This window comes from Schistocerca gregaria, chromosome 2 (genome assembly GCF_023897955.1).
Source record: "Schistocerca gregaria isolate iqSchGreg1 chromosome 2, iqSchGreg1.2, whole genome shotgun sequence".
Classification (NCBI taxonomy): domain Eukaryota; kingdom Metazoa; phylum Arthropoda; class Insecta; order Orthoptera; family Acrididae; genus Schistocerca; species Schistocerca gregaria.
The window spans coordinates 583,016,118-583,038,040 of NC_064921.1; the positions used below are offsets into that span (position 1 = coordinate 583,016,118).

The 21,923-nt window shown below is 43.7% G+C and overlaps 1 protein-coding gene across 8 annotated transcripts in view; it reads left to right on the top strand.

The window, feature by feature from the left end:
* Positions 1–21,923, top strand: part of LOC126333600 (phosphatidylserine synthase) — a 150,191-nt gene that overhangs the window by 73,534 nt on the left and 54,734 nt on the right. For all 8 annotated transcript variants that reach the window (XR_007564315.1, XR_007564301.1, XR_007564295.1 and 5 more), the window contains exons 5-6: positions 9,436–9,690; positions 12,508–12,730. Coding sequence is in view for 5 of the 8 variants with exons in the window: in XM_049996749.1 (XP_049852706.1) it covers positions 9,436–9,690; positions 12,508–12,730 (478 nt within the window). In the remaining 3 variants the exon portion in view is untranslated. The remainder of the gene's footprint in view (positions 1–9,435; positions 9,691–12,507; positions 12,731–21,923) is intronic.

Below are 21,923 nucleotides of genomic sequence, written 5' to 3' on the forward strand. Positions count from 1 at the left end.
AATTCATTCACATTACTAGCAACAGCAACATTTTGATGCCGAAACACATTAATGTGTGGCAAGATTAAGTACTGCCACACATTCAAGAGGTTTCAACATCATTGAAGAAGATTTCAAGCAACTTAAAACTTGTTCAGCTTGGACAGATAAGTCACAGCATTTGCTGTACTCCACTCGCAGTCATTATTGATTGATTCTGTTTGTGTATAATTTGACTTGGTGCATCCGTGTTGATCGCAGAGCAATATTGAGCATTTGGTATGTCATTTATGCAGTACAAAGGAGACTACTAATGTATTGTTGGACAGCAGTGCAGTAAGAAAGAGCGTTCCTAAGGGTTGCTTATGACGATTACTGCAGAGCATTGCCATCTCGTAGTGACGGCGGACATCCCGTTATGGGGTGACTGGTGCGCACACGCACACACGCACACACACACACACACACACACACACACACACACACACACACACACACACCACACACACACACACACCCTCGCAACAACCAAGCATAACACACCATGATGGATGCAGAACAATTCTGCCTTAATTGTGATGCAAGAGGACAACTCTACCCTCAAATTCCACCAACTTCATGAGCCAGATAAACGCATTTGATGTTTCTGCACCATCAGAGAAAGTCAGACACTGTCAGGAGCACATGCAGGAAACCATAGGAGAGCTGATCTCACACAGTGGCCCAATACAGGGCTTGCCAGATTTCACAGAATACGAGGCCGACACACAATCTTGTAAAGACTGCTCTGACAAATGCAAATGGACCATTCGGAAGGCCAAAAAGGCTTTTAGGAGGAGCATGTTCAAGGGATAGAAACACAGCTGATGATGTGCATTAGCCGATATCAGCAACTCACAAACATGCCCACGTGGACATCAAGTTGCCTACTATCAAACTACATCCTTTCTCTTGTGACATAAAATCATAACTGCATTCTTCCTCAGGTGACATAGAAGTGTGATCACGATTCTGGTAGCACCTTCACAGTTTCTGTAGATGAAACTTCAGTCGTGTCACTTATGAACAAGCACCTGTTCCTCTGTGTATATTTCAGATAGGGACCCTATGCAAAATAAGTGGAGAACCTGTTCTGTAAGACAATCATGTACGCACAGCATCAACCTTTCATATGAAAGTTAAAATGAAAATTGACAAGAAGAAGAAACAGCAAAATTCAGACCCTTTTCGTGTGTAACTTAGCACTAGGCCAAGATTGCTAAAAGGTTGCAAGCTTACAGGCTGGAATAAATAGCCTGAAGAAAATGGACTGCTGCTTGCTATACCTTAGATGTGACTTTAAATGAGGAAATGTATCCCACGTAGAATGTAAAAGTGTGAACTACATTTCCATTGTGTGATAGCCACCTCACAACAGTGAACAAGATTGAAATGAAAGTGTCCAACTTTGTACACTTACATACTGCTCATTGACTATCAGACATGTGACATTGTAGAGTGTCTAGTTTTATACACCATTCACTGATCTAATCTCTTCAACTCAACGTCACTGGAACCAGAGCTCTAGAGATGATAACATTTGAGCCATTCTGCACATCATCCCTCTCAATGAGAAAGGTTCATTTTGATATGATGGGATACTCCACCAGTGCCCGTATATCAGTTACAGTCCTTGAAAGTAGCAACAAATTCTCTCATCAACCGACAGTACCACAAGATGTGGGAGATATGGCCTTGAGAGAGGGTACACAGCTGGTATAACCAAGAGGAGATACTGAAGATCTACCTATTGAAGTCCTAATTGGGGCAGATTATTATTGGAAAATTGTGATTTCGGGACAACCAATTAAAGTATGACCTTCATTGGTTCCCTTTCTGACAATCTTCGGTTATGTTCTCAGTGGAAACAGAACTGGTACTGCGATTCATAAGGCAACTGTCAACTTCTTTCAGGTTAGTTTCAGTGAAGTATCTGATGAGTCAGTGTGCTGTTTTTGGGACTTGCAGACAATCAGCATAAAAGAGCATCAGCAGTGAACATTGACATCCATGCACTACGTCTTGAAAGTGTTCTGAGAGTCATACTGCATAGTGAATGGCTACAGACTTGTATGTCCCTCTGGAAAGAAGGGTTTACTTCTCTCCAGCAGCCACACTGTCGTGGAAGCATGTCTTCTCCCATTACTAAATAAGTTGCAAGAGAATGAAGAACTGAAGCATATGTATCATGTGATCATATCACATCACATTAGGAGGTGTCAGGTAGACGTTGCATCTGAGGATACACAGTTGGAAAGGTGTTTTACATGCTGCACTATGTAGTGAAGAAATGCAGCAGTAGAAGCATCAAATACTGGACCTTGTTCGATGCATCATCACACAGACAAGACTTTCCATCTCTGAATGAGGTCCTCGAAACAGGATCAAGTTTACTGCCATGTATCCTCATAACGTTGCTACAATTCCGCAACTTCCAGTGGGACTAGTGTGTGATGTGGGCCAATACAATTTACTTTGAATGAAAAGGACAGAGATCTCACTAGGTTCTTCTGGTATCTTGTTCAAAAAGCCGAGAATGGTGCATACACCACAAAAAATTATGTGATAATATACTGCTTCAAAGTTTGCCATTTTCGTTTTCTGCTAAGCCCACTCCTGTTGTCAGCTACTATAAGGGAGTTAGCAGCACTATATAGTGACAAATATGCATGAGTGTCAGCACTTGTTGATAATTCTGTATTCATGTTCAATTTTGTAGCTAGTGTGGAAATAGTGATGACACTGCAGTTGTTTATAATCAGCTGACAACACTCTTCCTGCAAATAAGCCATTGACATTCAAAATAGGCGGCTAATTCAAATGAACTGAACACAATACGACATGTCAAAGGCCTCGAAATCAAGCCCTCAACACATGTCTTGGGAACCAGTTGGAGTACAGATGATGACTCTCTCTCTTTTGGTTACCAAAGGACAGTGAAAGACATGACCAACACACTGGAAACGAAGAGAAACATTCTTTGAGCAGCTGCTCAGTGTTTATGACCTTCTCGGTCTACTCACACCTACTGGGATTGTTGCTAAACTCATCTTCCAAGACGCAACTGAGAAGTCTTGCGTGGGAGGAAGTTTTGCCCACAGGTCTTGCACATAGTTGACAGTTGTGGCTCTCAGAGTTTCATAACTTGTCATTATTGTGCATTGCCAGTAGGATAGGATTGACAGATACAAGTGGCGACAGAAGGACAACAAACACAAATAACGGGGGGGGGGGGGGGGGGGGGGGTGAGCAGTATTATAAACTGAGAAACCAGAAGCAAAATAATTGTATCTAAAAGAAAATGTGAGTATTTTCTTTACCATTCGACAGAGTGAAATGGCCAAATATGTTAAATTTTTGATTAAAAAATTATGAAGTTGACAAAAGAAAGCCTTTCAGATTATTCTCAAATGCAGAAAGGAATTATATTGTATGTCGAATGGTTGGTAGCTAGGGTGAGGTAAATAGCAACAACAGAGAAGAGGTTTCTGAATGTTTTGCTTTATGGCTGGGTGCAGTTAGGATACTAGGTGAGAACTAGTACTCTGTGATGAGACTGGTACTTGATCTCACTGTGGTGCATGTTTACTGAGGAATAGATGAAGAAAACTCAGTACATAGTAGGTGTGTAACTTGTCTGGCTGCAATTTTCCTAACTCGGCAGGATATGTGAAACACTGATATAATCAAATAGGCAGATGTTGCGGATGTAATACACACAAACATTCAGGGTTAGTTCTGGCAATGTAGAGTTTTCTTTGAACATACTGTGCTGGATTATATCACCTTACTGGAAGAGAAAAAAAGGAGGCAGTTGTTTATAGACTTCAGGACTCTTTTTGATAGCCAGTTATATAATTATTTAGGAGATTTTCACATTTGGTTTAAGTCCCAAGTTTTGCATTTGTTAGAACACTGAAGACAGATCGGCATTTATCTCGACAGCAGTTTTGTTGTCTACAGGGCTAGCGCTTAAGTAAAGCTGGAGGACACTGCCCTAGAAGTGTTATTTATGACAGTGCAGAACTGATGAGATGTTGAGACATTCAAGGAGAACCATAGACAACTGAGGATGACTCCTTCAGCACTTCAGAGGGAACTTGCTTTCAGAATGATTTCTCATTCCCTTAGACAGTATCATGCTTTTTGTTTATCAGTTAGCTTTCCAAACGCTTCTGTCTACTATCTGAAGATTTTAGATGTCACATTTTTCTTTTGGGCAACATATCAAAGTTTACAGTATCAGATACTTTGTGGAAGTCTAGTAATGTCAGCGTCAGTAAATTTCAGTGGTATATTTCAGGTCATCAGTTACCATAGTTAATGCAGTGTTCATGAAAACCAGATTGAACTTGCATAAATATTCACTCAGCTGATCACGATCAGTCTATTCCTAGGTTTGTGAGACAGTGAGTAAAGTGATAGTGGTGATTGGCAGGTAAGGTCATTGTGGGGTTTTCCTTGTCAGGGATAGGTTGCACTATGTGTCTTTTCTGTTGTATTGGATGTATCCTGTTCTTCAGAGGAAATTAAATGTCTGTCAAGATTGGTAATAATCTATTTGTGACATTCTTGATCATGGTTATGCTGATACCATTGTGCCTCTTGCTTCAGAAGAAATTCTCATTATTATTTTTGATGTTGTTGGTTGTTGTAACACATTTTAAGTTTAAAGTGTCTCTGTTAAATATGGTAACAGAAATAATCAGTTTTTGGAAGTACAATCAGTTAGATAGATGAAACAAAATCTATTTACCAAGTGGTTCCAGGAGAACTGACATGCAAAGGTACTGAAACTTGCAAACTTCTGGAGCCAGTGGCTCTTTCTTATTGCAGAAGGTTTGAAAAGGAAGGGAGAGGGATGAAGGAAAAGGCCTGGTGAAGTATAGGAAATGGGGAGACTTCAGAAAACCGACCTGAACCCTGTGTTAGGCAAGACTGACTAGATGGGATGAGAAGGAAAGTCTGATTGTTGGGGCTGCACTTAATGAGATTTGAAAACTTGAGAGCTTTAGGTGGAAGATAAGGTAATAGGTGAGATATAGATTGCTGACAAAACATTGTGCATGAGTTAATAAGAGTAGGAAGTGATGTGCATTGTGTGTGGTAGAGGTGGTGGGCAGAGAAAAATATGCAGATTGAAAAATAAAAGGTATAGAAAACTAAAAGGGAGTGAAGGAAGGCATAGTTACTGAGAAGAAATGCTGAGACCGAAGAAATTAATGTAAATGTAGGCCAGCAAGGTTGAAAGAGATGATATAATGTCAGTTTACATTTGCACTGTTGTGAGTAACTGGTGTCTGAGGGAAGAATCTAGATGAAACATGGTGAAAGAGGCAGTGAAGTCATGGCTGCCATGTTGTAAAGCATGCTCTGTAACAAGATAGTGTGTTGCCAGTATGTACCCTCTGCCTATGCACATTCATCCTAAGAGAGGAGGGTTTTAGAGACAGAGGGAGCACCAGGAAAGCAGTAGAGGATGTATACTGACACACGCTATCTTGTCACAGAGTGTGCTTTACAACATGACAGCCATGACCTCACTGACTGTTCCACCACATGTTCTTTGTAGATTCTTCCCACAGGTTCCAAAGCACTCTGATACATGACAATCATGTCCTTGGTGTTTGTTTCACCATATGTATCTTCTGAGTTCTTTGCCAGACACATATTGATACTTGCTTTGGGCTGCATGCTGGCTGTGGATTGGATACACCTGCTTTACATTTTTCTCTCTTTTTCTACATGTTTCCATACCTGTTTAAACATTTGTCAAAATGGTCAACAAGCTATCCTAAGTCATAAACATCTACTGGCTGTGAAGATAACTAGTCTTTAACTGCTTCTTTCGCCTCATTATCTGTTGCAAAGTGCTGCCATCAAGAAACTCTTTTAGGTAGCGGAACAAGTGAAAATTGTTCTGGGCCAAGTTTGGCCTGTATGGTGGATGGACAGTCTGTTCCCTTCCAGAAGAGTCCATGACAAGACTCCATATGTGTCCCAATATATGGTTGCCATAACCTTGGGTATTAAGTTTATGTGCTTGGTACTGACCTTGACTGATAATGTCATGTGACACCATTCCATTGGCTGACATTTAGTTAGACTTTGGGGTCATGTGAAAAAGCCATGTTGTGTACCCTGTGACAGTGTTCTCCTCCAAAAATTGATTGCCTTCCTTATGGTATTGGGCTAAAAAAATCAAGAGTATAAGACATTCTTTTCCTTTTGTGTTTCTCAGTATACAGCCTGGGAACCCAGCATGTGCACAATTTGCAAAATTATAACTTTTCAGAGACAATTTTGTGCTAAGTTGTTCTACCCACATTTGGAAATTGCAATGCTTAAGTTGAAATTTCATCCACAGCTTTGATCAAATCATCGGAGATCAGTGATGGTCGACCTGGTAGCAGTTCATCGTGGAAATTTTCTCTTTCGTCCTTGAACGCTCTCACTCACTTATGCACTCTGCTGTCACTCATCACATTTGGGGCTATACACCTCACATATTAGTTGATAAATTTCAACTGATGCATTATCCGCTGCTGTCAAATACTGAATCACTACTGTATTTCACAGTCAGAAAGCTAATCAATTGATTTAAACTTTGTGGACTAACACACTAAACAGCACACTGCAACAGTACCAATGAAAATGGTTTTGTTTGTCGAGCAAGACGTGCCAGGATTTGGTGTGTATGTGTGTTTCAGTGTTCATGCGACATTCGATTACCTTCGGCAATTCAGATCTTATTTTCTGAATAACACTTGTACATGAGTTCTATGAACTTACAGCTCACCCACAAATAATTTATGCCTTGAGAACCAAACCAAAGTTAGATTATTTCAGGAGAAACAGCTTGGAAGAAAAAATTACACATACTATCTACCATCATGAATCTGATTTTCTGCCTTTCCACAGTAGAGCACAGCATCTTTTTGAACTGATATCCTGCTTTGTCTTTGGGGAAATTTTTGTGGAAGTTACATGGACTGTTAGCAGTGTTCAGTTCTGATGTCCAAAGGTTGGTTGGTTTCTAATCTTTTCTTAGTTTAGTTAGAATGCTACAGACCATTTGTCATTAGTGTTACTGTTGTGATTATCTTAAATGTGCCTTGCGAGTCAATGTGGGGCTGGTGACCCATCTTCAGACTGTTTTACAAGTGTAGCAATGTTGAGAACTGATCCAAATCTTTTGATAGGCATCTTTTGCTAATCAGTGGTATAATGCAGGGTGTTTGGGAACTCCCATTACAAACTTAGAAAAATGAATAGTGACAATATTATGAGAAGGAAAGGTGCTACTCACCAGACAGCAGAGAGGCTGAGTCACAGATAGGCACAATAGAAAGACTGTCACATAAAGCTTTTGCGTAGAGTCGGGCCTTGACAGCCTGTGTGAGTTGCGTTGTGTGTGTATTTTGTCTGTTCTGATGAAGGCTCTGTTTGACAGAAAACTTTGTGTGATGGTCTTTTTGTTATGCCTACCTGTGACTCTGCATCTTTGCTATATGGTGAGCAGCAGATTTCCTTTTCATGATACTGTTATTATTCCATCCTGTATTTTCCATTGCTTGATTTAAACTTACAGGTCTTGGAGATGGGAGTCAGTAAATAACATTCTGAATAGGACCCCATGTCCCAAAAGGTACCATTTCCATGCTATAGCTATTTGAAAACATATTTGCTAGGTAAGTATGCAACGGGGTAGTCATGGTGGGAGCTAGTTACGTTTGAACGGCTGAAGTCATCTGACATTTGTTTTACCTGTCTGACCTGGGTCAAGCCTCATTCACATGTCTGTGAGTGTTGAGCAACATTGTTGCGTACGCGTTTGCAGAACACACTGACATGATTCCTCTGAATGGCAAAGCTCACAATAATGGAAGAGCTGCTTGTCACCTTTATTGAGAGCATCCTCTTCAAGATCTGACTCCATTGCATGCCCTTTTCACCACAATTAATGCAACAGCTTTGAGAAAGGGTAGCTGCACTATCAGCAGGTGTGACTGCGGTGCTCCAAGGAGATGCTGCACACCCAAATTGGAAGTCAGACTGCATCATGTTGAAGAGAACCTGTCGATTACATGAGCAATTTTTGTGTCTGTTAATGAGTGGAATTGTAAAACAAGTGATGTATTGTGTCACACACAGTCAATTACTTGTAAAGATGGCTGCTTTATCAACAGCTTTCAAATGGTTGTAGCATGTGAACGGAGCATTTCTGGACATGGGTTCCAATTCAGAATATTATCTATTGACATCCCAGTACAAGTCCTAGAAGTTAGTAAAGGGAATTTCCTAACACCTTGTATAAATCACAATTTGTGTTGTATACTACACACCAAAGAAGTGTGTGGGTTCTGACTGTGGATGGGTCATGAGATTTGAAGTGTCTTGTCATCTCTGAACGCCGATACCAAGAAATTTTGACAAATCCTCACAAAGGGGCAGAATCATTCCAAGAAAAATTAAAGTTTTGAAGCTTTATAAAGTTAAAATGTTGGGTTTTAAATCTGCACATATCAGTGTGAAAAAAAAAGGAATATAATGTAGTAACGATCCCCATAAGTGAAAGTAGACTATTATAGTGACAATCCAAAAGAATATTGGTGCCATTTTAAACAGTGTAAATAATCTAAAGAGTGCAGAAAAATGGAAAGCAATCGCTCAAGAATGTGTTGGTGTGTCGAGGACTGTAAGTTGTCTATGCCAGTTTTGAGTATCGCTTCTGTCATGATTATTTGGTGGTGTGTGGAAGATGTAATTATTGACCATGGTATGTGTCAGCGTAGTGTTTATTATTTTTATTTTTTAATGCAGTTACCCTAGTCAGGATTACAGAGATGTGTAGGCTGCAGCATTATCTGAGTTTAATGTAAATTGATCAGTAAAATAATGCAGAATTTAGTCTGGTTTGTGTATTTCTCAATGATAATGTATTTATATTAAAACATATTAAATTATCCATAATGATTGTGTCATTTGTTGTATATCACATTTACAAATATATCTTAACTGCATATATTTACTAATAAATTACTTGGCATCTGACCATGAGCAGTCTCACAGCCAATGAAATTTGGTCCATGGAAATTTGGAATTTGAACTTGGGAAAAACTGTAATCTCAGGAATATTTTAGCAGAATAAAATCAAAACCCTTTTCTTGGTGTAGCAGTCTTTACAAATATTGTTGTAGTTCCTTGTGTCTGCTTCCTACCAACCAGCAACCATTGTCATGAAACAAGGAGACCATTGTGATGTGTTGTTTGTCACTAGTTGCAGTGGACAGCAGTGTGTCTGCTTGTGAGGGCAGCCTGCTTCCTGTTTGAGTGAGCCTGTAGTTCATTAACTAAAATAATTTTTCAAAATAAATATTGTGTATAAAAGCTGTTTAACTACTTACTTTTTGACAGGGATATTCGAACAACTTCAGGGAAAATAAAGCGTGCAGTTTTACAGTTCACACCTGGGAGTTGGATGCAAGTTAGATGGTTGGATCCATCTTGCACTTACATGCGCTTTTTTGCTCTTTGCCAGCTTGTCATTTTTTGGCAAGTCTCAGAGCTAAACACATTTTTCCTTAAACACATTTTTGAAATGCCACCATCCCACCCGATTGTGGTTATTCGACTTGTTCTTATTGGTGTCTTTGTTGCACCGTCTGTTAGGTAAGTAGTCATTTAATTATTGGTTTAATTTAAGAAATTTTTACTCTTGGAAACTAAATGAAGTGGGAATCTGTAATTAAAGCTTGTACTGTAATTGCATTTGTCCTTGTGGTAAACTGATATATACTAATTTTTCTTGGATTTAGTGATGTTTTGAGTTCTCTGAATTATATCACTGCTTGTCATGTAATTATGTATTACAATTTTTACGCAGACATGTTCTGCTTCAACAATAATACTTTGATTTCGTCCTTCAGTACATGGCAATAATATTGTACTTCCGATAATCTTCTTATAAAATTTGTCCATCTCTTTTAACGTTTTTAAATTAACGTTTTGAACATAGTAGTTATTGACCGAAAACTGTTGTGTTAAAATTTCAAAAATGGTCATAAATCAAATCTCAAGAATACTCTTAATGATTTCATTCATTGCCTTAACCACCCTGCATTTACAAAATGCTGTAACTTTGATGACCTTGTTATTTGCCTGGATCAAGTACTGTGGTGTGCGAGTTCGTTCCAATACAGGGCATGTGAGCAAGTGGCCGAGGTGTTTCTCCATTTGGTGGAGGTGTGTCCCATTTTTTGTGTTGGTCTAGCAATGAGGGAGTGATCTCCAAAGAAGTTGGGGCAGTCATTTCCTGGGGCTAGCTCTTCGTCTTCAGGGATATCTGGCAGCAGCTTACTCTTCCATCTGGTGATGCGGTTAGACTACGATATTCCTTCCAGTGGCTAAGTCCTAGCGATGAAGCTCGTTCTAGATTTCAGTTGGCAGACTGCAGCTGAAACTGTTGGTGGGTGTAGTAGGCACCCTATTGAATCATGTGCTGAACAAGAAATGTACAGTATCTTCTTCAGGAGGGCTTCATCCACACTTGAATTAGTAAAACCAGTGAAAGACTGTCTCCATTAAAATCTAAATTACCTCTATAAGTAATCACCCAGTGCATTAATAAACATTCAGCACAACTCAACTAAAATTATTAGTGACAGTCAGTGTAAATGTTATCTCCATCCAACTCAACAAGGTTGCAAACGCAATGATTAACATGGCAGTATAAATGATCTAGGGCTTTTTCCCGGTAATTAGGTCAGATAGGAAATTTGCTATTGCAACTTACTTCACATCAATTTGTAGCCAAAGAAAGTAATGAGAATTGCTGCTACAATTTATTTAATTTCTGAGGTGCATAGCAATTTTGGTATTTATGCTGTCTTTAAGTGTAATTTTCAGTATCTTCAGAGGATAAGTCAGTCAGTGGGGGAGTTGAGTGTTGCATAGGCAGGCAAACGAGGGGCATCTTGTTGCACCTGTCACACCTGTTCATTCATCTAATGTTTTCCAAAGCCATTTATGTCATGGTTTCAAAAACTGGTTAATCTGTGCTTCAGCACCAGTCAGTAGATTAGCAGGTTACTTTTCAACAGGGCTCAGTTGTCCAATTTTGTGAGCAGATATTTGACAGTTCATACATTGAATGTGTGACACTGTAAGTACAAATTTATTTTCAGTACATTATGGGATTTTGGTTCTTCATGAGAACTGACAGACTGGTGATTTCAGGTATGTTGTTTCATGTTGTATTGTACTGAGTTTACATCTATCATCTCGATTGAAACTGAGATTAATATATTTTTTTAAAAAAATCTGAATTACTAATCTTCTCCATCTGTTCTAGAAGTATTTAAGGTATTGCAGTGTTGCTTTTATCTCTGATTTTGGATTACTTTCATAATTATTCCTGTAGGCAAGTAACAAGATGAATACCCACTCAGGTGCTTGGTATCTGGTTTAGAGAAATTGGGCAGATCCAGTTTGAAGTCATATATTCTACAGCCATCATGTAACTATTTCCTGCTCATTTGCATTGCAGATGCTCTAGTTTGCTTTAAATATGTAATCAGCACATACATTTTTTGGCTAGAGAATAAAACAATTTAATCTCAGTTATAATGCTCTACCCTGTAACTTGGGTCCGTATTCTGTTTGAACAAACAGTTAAACAGTTTTAACTACTCGCAAGTGATTATATTTTTCGTGAATAACACCACCATGTACACACTATAAAACTAACATGCTAAGATGTCACATCATATAATAAGTGTTTTTGCCTAAAGGTGAAGTTAGCAAGAGATAAGTTGTCCCAATTCTGCCCTGTGGGTTGCAAATACATACAAGTGTTCTCATATGTTGGGTTAGGTAGATGAATGTGATCAGTCTCCCAAGCAACTGAGCTGTGCCATAAAAACCATGGTGCACTGTGTACATTTGGTGCTGTACACAGTGTCAGTTATTCTCAGTAACTGGGTAAATGCAAAGTTAGCAAAATGTCCATTCCAAAATTACTTTGATTGTGAAATTTAATGGACAGGTGCAATCATTGTTTAGGGATGTCTTAGATATCGGATTTTCTCTTCAGTCTTATTGTCAACATTCGCCTTGGACAGCCTAAGAAGGCATTAGGTGGATTTGTTATGCAGGTGACATCCAATGACTGGTGCATGTTCAAAGTTGCTCAGCTCCCCTGACCAGTCCATTGTGCTGTTACTTGCTTCTGCTAACAATAGTTTTGACTTCACCTTTTTTTATACTGACTTGTCCATGTCTCGTGAGCTCTAGTGGTTAATTCCACATTATTTAAGGGTTAACCAGATACTTTTGACCATATAGTGTGTGTATCTGTCCTGTGTTGGATGTCAAGAAATTATTTGTACAAATCTATTGCACAATTTATTGCTTGCAGATGTGCAAGTTACTGAGGTATTCCACTCTTTGCATCTTTACTGAATTTTTGTTTGTTTGTTTGTTTTGCAGACAGTATTATAGTTACGTTACAAATCCATTGTGCAAACGTGTGGGAACACAGTGTTGGGTATATGGTGCTATAATGGTAACTGAAGCCATTTTGTGCATAAAGAATGGCAAAGAGCTGTTTGAACGCACACAGGCATTCAATATTGTCTTGTGGCTTCTACTGCAGCTGCTAACTTCTATACTTTGCGTATATGGCTGTGTTCTGTGGCATCGCTACATACAGGTATGAAATACTATATAATATGTCATTAGTGAATGTAATATTTGTTTGTCAATTTTCATGAAAATAATTCTAAAGATAAATGTGACTATATGAATGAAATTGTGAGTAGTGAGTTTTCAGTGCTATAGTATTAATGCTGTATATTCTAGAACTTTAATGTATGTTGTGATATTAACAGCTGTACTCCTAAAACTCTGAGAGACTATGTTCCAAGTCCCCCCCCCAAGAAACCATGGCTCTTGGTGAGTTGGGGTGGCTTGTATGCCTCAGCGATGCAGGTAGCTGCACCACAGATTCAACCATAATGGAAGGGTAGCTATGGAGAGGCCAGACCAACTTATAGTTCCCGAAAGGGGCTGCAACCTTTTCAGTCTGCAACAATCTGGATGACTTGCTGACGTGTCCTTAAAACATTGGCAAACATGGCCTAGTTGTGCTGTTACTGTGAACAGCTGAAAGCAAGGAGAGACTGCAGCCTTTGCTTTTCTAAAGAGCATGCACCTCTGCTATGTGGGCAGTTGATAATGGTGTATCCTCTTGGGTAAGATATTCCAGAAGTAAAACAGTCCTCCATTCTGATATCTGAGCAGGTACTACTTAGGAGGATGTTGTCATCAGGAAAAATAAGTGGCATTCTACAGGTCAGAGCATCGATGTTGGATCCCTTGATTGAGTACAAAGGTAACAGAGTTTAAAAATCGAAGAAGATAAAATGAAATTATATGGAATAATAGAGGCAATAAGTGAAGTGTGGTGGCAGGAAGGAAGGGGTTATAAATATAAGATCAAATAGAAGTAATGCAGGAATACGTGCAATAATGACTACAAAAATGGGAATGCGCCTAATCTATCAAGAACAGGATAGTGAAAACATTATTGTAGCCAAGACAGACTTGAAGCAAACACCCATGTCTGTGGTACAAGTTTACATGTCTATTTATTATGCAGATGAATGAAGAGATTGAAAGAATGTATGGTGAGATAAAAGAAATTATTCAGGTAGTTAAAGGAGAGGATAATGTAGTAGTGATGTGGGGGACCGGAATTCCATAGCAGGAAACATAGGAGAAGGAAAAATGGTAGGAGAACGTGGACTGCGAGAAAGGAGTAGAGGAGGAAGCTGGCTGGTAGAATTTTGCAAAAATAATTATTTAATTATCAATAGCACTTGGTTTAAAAAACATGTAAGAACTTTTATATGTAAAAGGTGTCTCAAACCTTTTCTTTCAAATTGAAACAGGTGTTAGAGATACAATAACCCACAACACTGAAGTGAAAATTCATGACGTATCTCCTACTATCGTGTCAGAACACCTCCTTTTGCCAGGTATAGATCAGCAACTTGACGTGGCATGAACTCAACAAGTCACTGGAGGTCCACAGCCAAAATATTGAACTATGTTGCCTCTGCAGCTGTCCATAATTTACAGTTTTGCCGGTGCTGGATTTGTGCATAAACTGACCTCTCAGTTATGTTCTATAAATGTTTGATGGGATGTCGAGCAAGCTGGGTGGCCAAATCATTTGCTCGAATTGTCCAGAATGTTCTCCAAAGCAATCGCAAAAAATTGTCGCCCTTTGAACATGGCATGTTGTCAACCATAAAAATTTCATCTTTGTTGGAGAACATGGCTACAAATGGTCCCAAAGTCGCCGAACACAACCATTTCCTGTCAGTGATCAATAGGATGTGCCCTGCGTCTAGCTCCAACTACCATTCCATGTTCAAAATATGTTAATTTCCATTGTGTGCCAGTAATCATGTTGCAAACCTTTTCAGATGAATCACCTGTGTACAAATGACAGCTCCACCAATGCTCTGCCCTTTTATACCTTGTGTACGCAATACTGCTGCCATCTGTATATATTCATAGCGTCCCATGGCTTTAGTGTGTATTGCGATAGCGATCAGTGGTCAGAAATCCATATTTATTGTGTTATGGACTTACACAGTATACACTGCATAAAAACAACATAGTTCATAGTAATTGTTCATGGTGACAACTGCCAGTCTCAATGCATGTGTTGCAAACAGTACATGTAATTCTTCTGCACTCTCACAAAGATCCAGGGGTTCTGTTGTTTACTGGAACAGGCAGAGGGTGATAAAACAGTGTGCACACCTGACCACCAAGCAGGCATATTGTACACGATTTAGCTCATAGCATGTGCATCATTATCACCGCATGCATCGATTAGCACATTAATTTTGCAGCACGCACACCACTATCCCTGGTTTCAGTTGTCCATTGCCCCCTGCGGGTTCAGGGGTTAGAATAGGCCCGCGGTATTCCTGCCTGTCGTAAGAGGTGACTTAAAGGAGTCTCAAACTTTTCGGCCTTATATGATGGTCCCCTGTTGGGTTTGACCTCCATCTCTCAAAATTTTCTGAAGAGCGAGCCGATTGGGGAAGGGCGCCTTACTTGGTGCATTGTGTCCATCTTGCGATCAGACCTTTCGCCAGGTTATACACCGTTGAACTGCAGTCCTATCCGCTCTCCATCTCTTGGGCATGACTCTTTTTCTGCGTGCAGATAACACCTTGCACTGTGCAGTGCCTCTTTCTGCACCGACGGCGACCATGGACCACATGTTACCTAACATCCAGCACGGTAGCCAGTCCGTTGTGGTGGGGCCGCCATTTACCCTGTTGGTTGTAGCCCCCTGACAACACAGGGATCGCTCTACTGATGCCTGCGCCGTTAACTCCCCACGTATGCCAAGGAGTAGATGCCTATCCTCCTGGGGTATCGGGACTCCCGGCAACGGCCATCCTGCCAGGTGGCTCTTGCCGTGGCTGGGTGGCGCCCGTGGGGAGGGCCCTTGGTCGGAGTAGGTGGCATCAGGGCGGATGACCCGCAATGAAGCGTGGTACATCGTCTCTCGCTGGTGGCCAGCAGTCTCTAAGCGTTCTCGGGCTCAGTTTACCGCTCAGAAATACGATCTGAAAACGTTCCCCTCCCTGGCCACACCGTGGGAGGAACGTAAGTCTCAGGATGGCAGTAGCAGTTATTCGCCCCGCTTCTTAGTTTGCACGAGGGTTGATGGGGAGTCTTTTCTCTCCACAAAGCCTCAGTTCTTCGTCGAGCATTTAGAGGACAAGTTTGGGGAGGTGGAGGGCTTGTCAAAAATGCGCTCTGGGTCAGTCCTGATACAAACGGCATCCTCTGCCCAGTCACGACGGTTACTCGCTTGTGACAAGTTGGGGGATGGTGCCGTTACGATCACACCCCATACGAGTTTAAATATGGTCCAGGGAGTTATTTACCATAGGTATCTTCTTTTGCAGTCTGATGAAGAGCTGCGCGCCAATTTAGAGCGCCGAGGTGTACATTTCGTCCGGCGCGTTCACCGGGGTCCGAAGGAAAATCAGATTGCTACCGGTGCCTTCATCTTGGCCTTCGAAGGGGATACATTACCGGAAAAAGTGAAGGTGATGGTCTACCGATGTGACGTTAAGCCCTATATCCCTCCCCCCATGCGGTGCTTTAAGTGCTGGAAGTTCGGCCATATGTCTTCTCGCTGCACTTCCAGCCTCACATGTCGAGATTGCGGACGCCCACCACATCTCAATACTCCATGTGCCCCGCCTCCAACTGTGTCAACAGCAGGGAGCACCATTCACCTTGCTCGCCAGACTGCCGAATTTTCCAGAAAGAGTGTAAAATCACGGAATACAAGACCCTGGACCGACTAACCTATACTGAGGCCAAGAGGAAATACTACCGACTCCATCCTGTGAGAATGACATCTTCCTACGCTGCTGCTACAACACCTGTGCTAGCCCCGTCTGTTTCTCCAGTTGTGGCCGGATTGACGAGTAGTAAAACTCCTCCTGCCCCCTTGCCAGTGGGAGGCTCTACCCACCGGGTTGCTCCTGCGCCACCTACCCCAGGAGCAACACCATCCCACCCATCGGGGACGTCCGTCCCCACTTCTAAGCCGGAGAAGTGTCCAACTTCTTCGGCTTCTCACGCTCGCAAGGGGTCCCTTGGGTCCCTCCCTTCCCAGGTTTCCGCCAGCGAGTTGCCTGACGACCGACAATGGCGTAAGTGCCCACAATCAGCTGGTCGTAGGGCTTCACGATCCTCCTCCGTCCCGGAGACTGAATCGGTGAAGCCCTCCCAGCCTGTGCGACCCAAGGAACGGCGTGAGAAACCCAAGAAGAGCTCTCAGCCCAAGGAACTCGCGGTGGCAGCCATCCCACCGCAACCTTCCAGCTCTGCGTCTGAGGATGCGGTGGAGATTCTGGCGTCCGGTGAGGACCTTGATCTCGCCGGTCCATCAGACACCATGGAAAGCACTATCACAGGTGCTAAATCGGAGGCAGCAGGTGACCCAGCGGCATAATCTACCTTCCCAGTCCCGTCAAGCCTTTATCAGCCATGGACACCACCATCCTCCAGTGGAACTGCAGCGGTTTCTTCCACCATCTAGCTGAGCTCCGCCAACTTATCAGCCTTCACCCTTTCCTCTGCATTGCTCTGCAGGAAACTTGGTTTCCGGCAATGCGAACCCCCGCCCTCCGTGGCTATCGGGGTTATTACAGGAACAGGGCAGCTTATGAAAGGGTGTCTGGTGGCGTCTGCATCTATGTCCTCAACTCTCTTCACAGCAAGTCTGTACCTCTCCACACACCTTTAGAGGCTGTCGCTGTTCGGGTGTGGATGCCACAGGCTGTTACCGTCTGCAGTCTTTACCTTCCACCGGATGGTGATGTCGCGCAGCATGTCCTGGCTGCTCTGATAGCTCAATTGCCTCCACCTTTCCTGTTACTGGGCGACTTTAACGCCCATAACCATCTGTGCGGTGGTTCAGTGGCAACAGGTCGAGGTGCCATCGTTGAACATTTATTGGCGCAGCTCAATCTCTCGATCTTAAATGATGGTGCCTTCACACACTTCAGTGTGGCGCATGGCACATACTCCGCCATTGACCTTTCCATCTGTAGCCCTAGCCTCTTACTGTCTGTCCAATGGAGAGTGCATGACGACCTGTGTGGTAGTGACCACTTTCCGATTTTTCTGTCACTGCCACAGCGTCAGTCTTCTGGGCGCCCTAGCAGATGGGCTATGAATCAGGCTGAGTGGGACTTGTTCTCCTCCACTGCTGTTATTGAGCTTCTCTCTTAACGATGCCATTGATGCAGTGGTTCAATCGGTCACCACCGGCATCGTTACTGCCGCCGAATCTGCCATTCCCCGTTCTTCTGGGTCCATTCGGCGGCGGACTGTGCCTTGGTGGTCGCCTGAGATCGCTGAAGCGATTAAAGCTCGCCGGCGGGCACTCCAGCATCACAAGCGACATCCCTCAATCGACCACCTTATCGCCTTCAAACGGCTGCGTGCGCGAGCCCGCTGCATTATCCGCCAACGCAAGCAGGAGTGCTGGGAGCGATATGTGTCCACCATTGGCCTCCATGTCACTCCATCACAGGTCTGGGCCAAGATTCGCCACCTCTATGGCTATCGGACCCCTGTCAGTGTCCCTGCGCTCTCACTGAATGGAGCAGTTTGTACTGACTCCGACGTCATTGAAAATCGCTTGGCAGAGCACTTTGCTATGACTTCCGCTTCTGCCAACTACCCCTTGGGCTTCCGCTCCATTAAGGAGCGGATAGAACATTGGAGTCTTTCTTTTCGCACTCACCATCCTGAATTGTACAATGTTCCATTCAGTGAGTGGGAATTTCGAAGTTCCCTCGCCGCTTGTCCTGATACCGCTCCTGGGCCAGATAGCATCCACTCTCAGATGCTGAAACACCTTTCAGTGGACTGCCAGCGACGCCTCCTCGATCTTTACAACCGCATTTGGGTCGAGGGTGAGTTTCCGTCGCAATGGCGGGAAAGTCTTGTTGTCCCCATTCTGAAACCAGGGAAGAACCCTTTGGAGGTGGACAGCTACCGTCCCATTAGCCTCACCAACGTTCTTTGCAAGTTGCTTGAACGGATGGTGAGCCAGCGCTTAAATTGGGTACTGGAGTCTCGAGGCCTTCTGGCTCCGTCTGAGGGTGGGTTCCGTAAAGGCCGCTCCGCCACCGACAATCTGGTGAGCCTGGAGTCGGCCATCCGTACTGCCTTTGCCCGCCGTCAGCATCTGGTCGCTGTCTTTTTCGACATGCGGAAGGCGTATGATACGACATGGCGTCATCTCATCCTTTCTACGCTTCATGGATGGGGCCTTCGGGGCCCTCTGCCGATCTATATCCGCAATTTTCTATCATATCGTACTTTCCGCGTGCATGTCGCGGCCTCCTATAGTTCCTTCCAAGTCCGGGAGAACGGTGTGCCACAGGGTTCTGTTCTGTCTGTCTGTTTTTAATAGCCATTAACGGGCTCGCTGCGGCCGTGGGAAATTCTGTCTCCGCTTCGCTGTATGCTGACGACTTCTGCCTTTACTACAGCTCTATTGGCATTGAAGCTGCTGAACGTCAGCTACAGAGCACAATCCGCAAGGCGCAGTCTTGGGCTGTAGCGCATGGTTTTCAGTTTTCGGCAGCCAAGACCTGCGTTATGCATTTCTGCCGGCGACGCACTGTTCACCCGGAGCCGCGGCTTTATCTTGACGGCGAGCTTCTTTCAGTGGTAGAGTCACATAGGTTTTTGGGGGTGGTTTTTGATGCCCGGTTGACTTGGCTGCCTCATATTCGGCAGCTTAAACAGGTGTGTTGGCGGCATCTAAACGCTATATGATGCCTGAGCCACACCGGGTGGGGCGCCGACCGATCTACTCTACTACGGCTTTACCAGGCGTTGATCCAGTCCCGTCTGGACTATGGGAGTCTGGCTTATGGCTCAGCATCCCCATCTGCGTTGCGGCTGCTGGACCCAATCCTCCACAGCGGGATACGCCTTGCCACTGGTGCCTTTCGGACCAGCCCTGTGGACAGCATACTTGTGGAGGCAGGTGTCCCTCCACTGCGGTTATGACGCCAACAATTACTGGCTGCTTATTCTGCCCATGTTTTTAGCTCGCCCGGGCATCCAAATTATCATGTCCTGTTCCCGCAGTCAGTCATCCGTCTGCCAGAACGTCGGCCCCGGTCGGGTTGTCCGATCGCCGTATGTGTCAAACAGCTTCTCTACGGGCTTGAGTGTTTCCCTGTACCACCTCCTTTCCGGGCCCCTCTGCGTACACCCCCATGGTGTGTGCCTCGCCCTTACCTTCGGCTCGACTTGGCACAGGGCCCGAAGGACTCAGTCCCTCCGGTGGCCTTCTGATGCCGCTTTTATTCCATCCTGGCCACGTATCAGGGCTCTGGCGTTGTCTATACCTACGGTTCGATGGTTGCTGGTCGTGTCAGTTATGCACTAACTCTAGGGGACCATTCTGAACAACGTTCGTTGCCGGCTGGCTGCAGTGTTTACACTGCTGAGCTGGTTGCCATCTTTCGTGCCCTAGAGTATATCTGCTCCTGCTCAGTTGAGTCCTTCGTTATCTGTAGTGATTCCCTGAGCGGTTTACGAGCTCTCGACCAGTGTTCCCTCGTTCTCGTCTGGTGATGGCTATCCAGGAGTCCCTGCATACTCTTGCCCGTTGCGGCAGATCTGTGGTCTTCGTTTGGACCCCGGGCCATGTTGGGATACCCGGAAATGAAACTTGACCGCCTGGCAAAAGAGGCCACTAGTGCACCATCTCTGGAGATTGGCCTCCCAGCGACTGATTTGCGGGCACTATTACGCCGCAAAGTTTTCGATTTATGGGACACTGATTGGCGCAACCTGCCCGTGCCAAACAAACTCTGCCGTATCAAGGAGACGACTACTGTGTGGCGGTCATCCATGCGAGCCAACCACAGGGAATCAGTCGTCCTTTGTCGGCTCCGCATTGGCCACACCCGACTCATGCACAGTTATTTACTGTGTCATGAGGATCCCCCTCTTTGTCGTTATGGGGCGTCCTTGACGGTGGTCCATATTCTGTTGGAGTGCGCCCTTTTAACTGTGCTCAGGCAGACTTTTGCGCTGCCTGATACGCTCTCTGCGCTTTTATCTGACGACTCCATAGCGGACATAGTTCTGCGTTTTATTCGGGCAGGGGGATTTTATCGCTTAATGTAAGTGTGTGTTTTTGTGTTGATTCTGGCCTATGACCTACGATTTGTCTGATTTTTTTTTTTTTTTCATGTGTTTTTGTTTGTATGGTCGGCCAACCAACGTCACACTCTGTGTGATTTTAGTTCGTCTTGTCTGGTCTTTGTCTACGTTTCTCTTGTTCTGTGTCGTCTGTCTTATCGTCTGTTGATCGTTTTTATCCTCTGTGAGTGTTTTTAGTATTTGGAAAAAGGGACCAATGACCGTAGCAGTCTGTTTCCTTTAACCCCCACAAACCAACCAACCAATCAGTTGTCCATTGTATCAGACAGCTTGTGATGCCGCCATGTTAAGGTGTGTTACTGTGTGCAGTATGTGAAGTACATACATTTAAGCAGAACACTTTCCAACAGACTTCATCCTCATTGGAAAAAAATTATTCCTGGGGATACCAGCATACAAGAAATGGGGTTGTTCACACCTTACAGCTGGCCAAGGTTCTGACCAAAGACATGTCAGAACACCAGACTTTGAGGAGATGGTGTTGAATCATGTGACTGACCACCTAGCAACTTGCCCATGAAACGCCCACTTCAAAGGATACAGTGTGGAAATGACTGGTGGAACATGTTTTACACCCCTGTCATAAAGACCATGTGCAAGTGCAGGGACCACTGGAGTTTTGAGCCCTGCATTCACTTCTGCCAGTGGATTATACAGTGCAGTGCTGGACTTTGTGCAGTTTGATTGTTAACAGGTGAGATCTCATTCACCCTGATAGTGTTTTAAACAGCTGTGACAGCCATGCCTGGAGTGAGGACAATTCCCATGCCATCCACATCAATGGCCACCAGCAATGATTCTCTGTCAGTGTAATGGCAGGCATTATCCATGATCATCTAATAGTTTCTTACTTGCTGTCTTGCCATTTGACTGGTGGTGTTACTGAACTATGTGCTGCCACAGTTCTTGGACACTGTACCTCTGGTTGTCTGCAAAAGGATGTGGTTTCAACACCATCATGCACCAGCCCACTTTGATGTAAATGTGGCAAGCACCCAAACAACACACACCAGCGTTGTTGGATTTGGTGAGGAGGTCCCCACTTTGATGTAAATGTGGCAAGCACCCAAACAACACACACCAATGTTGTTGGATTG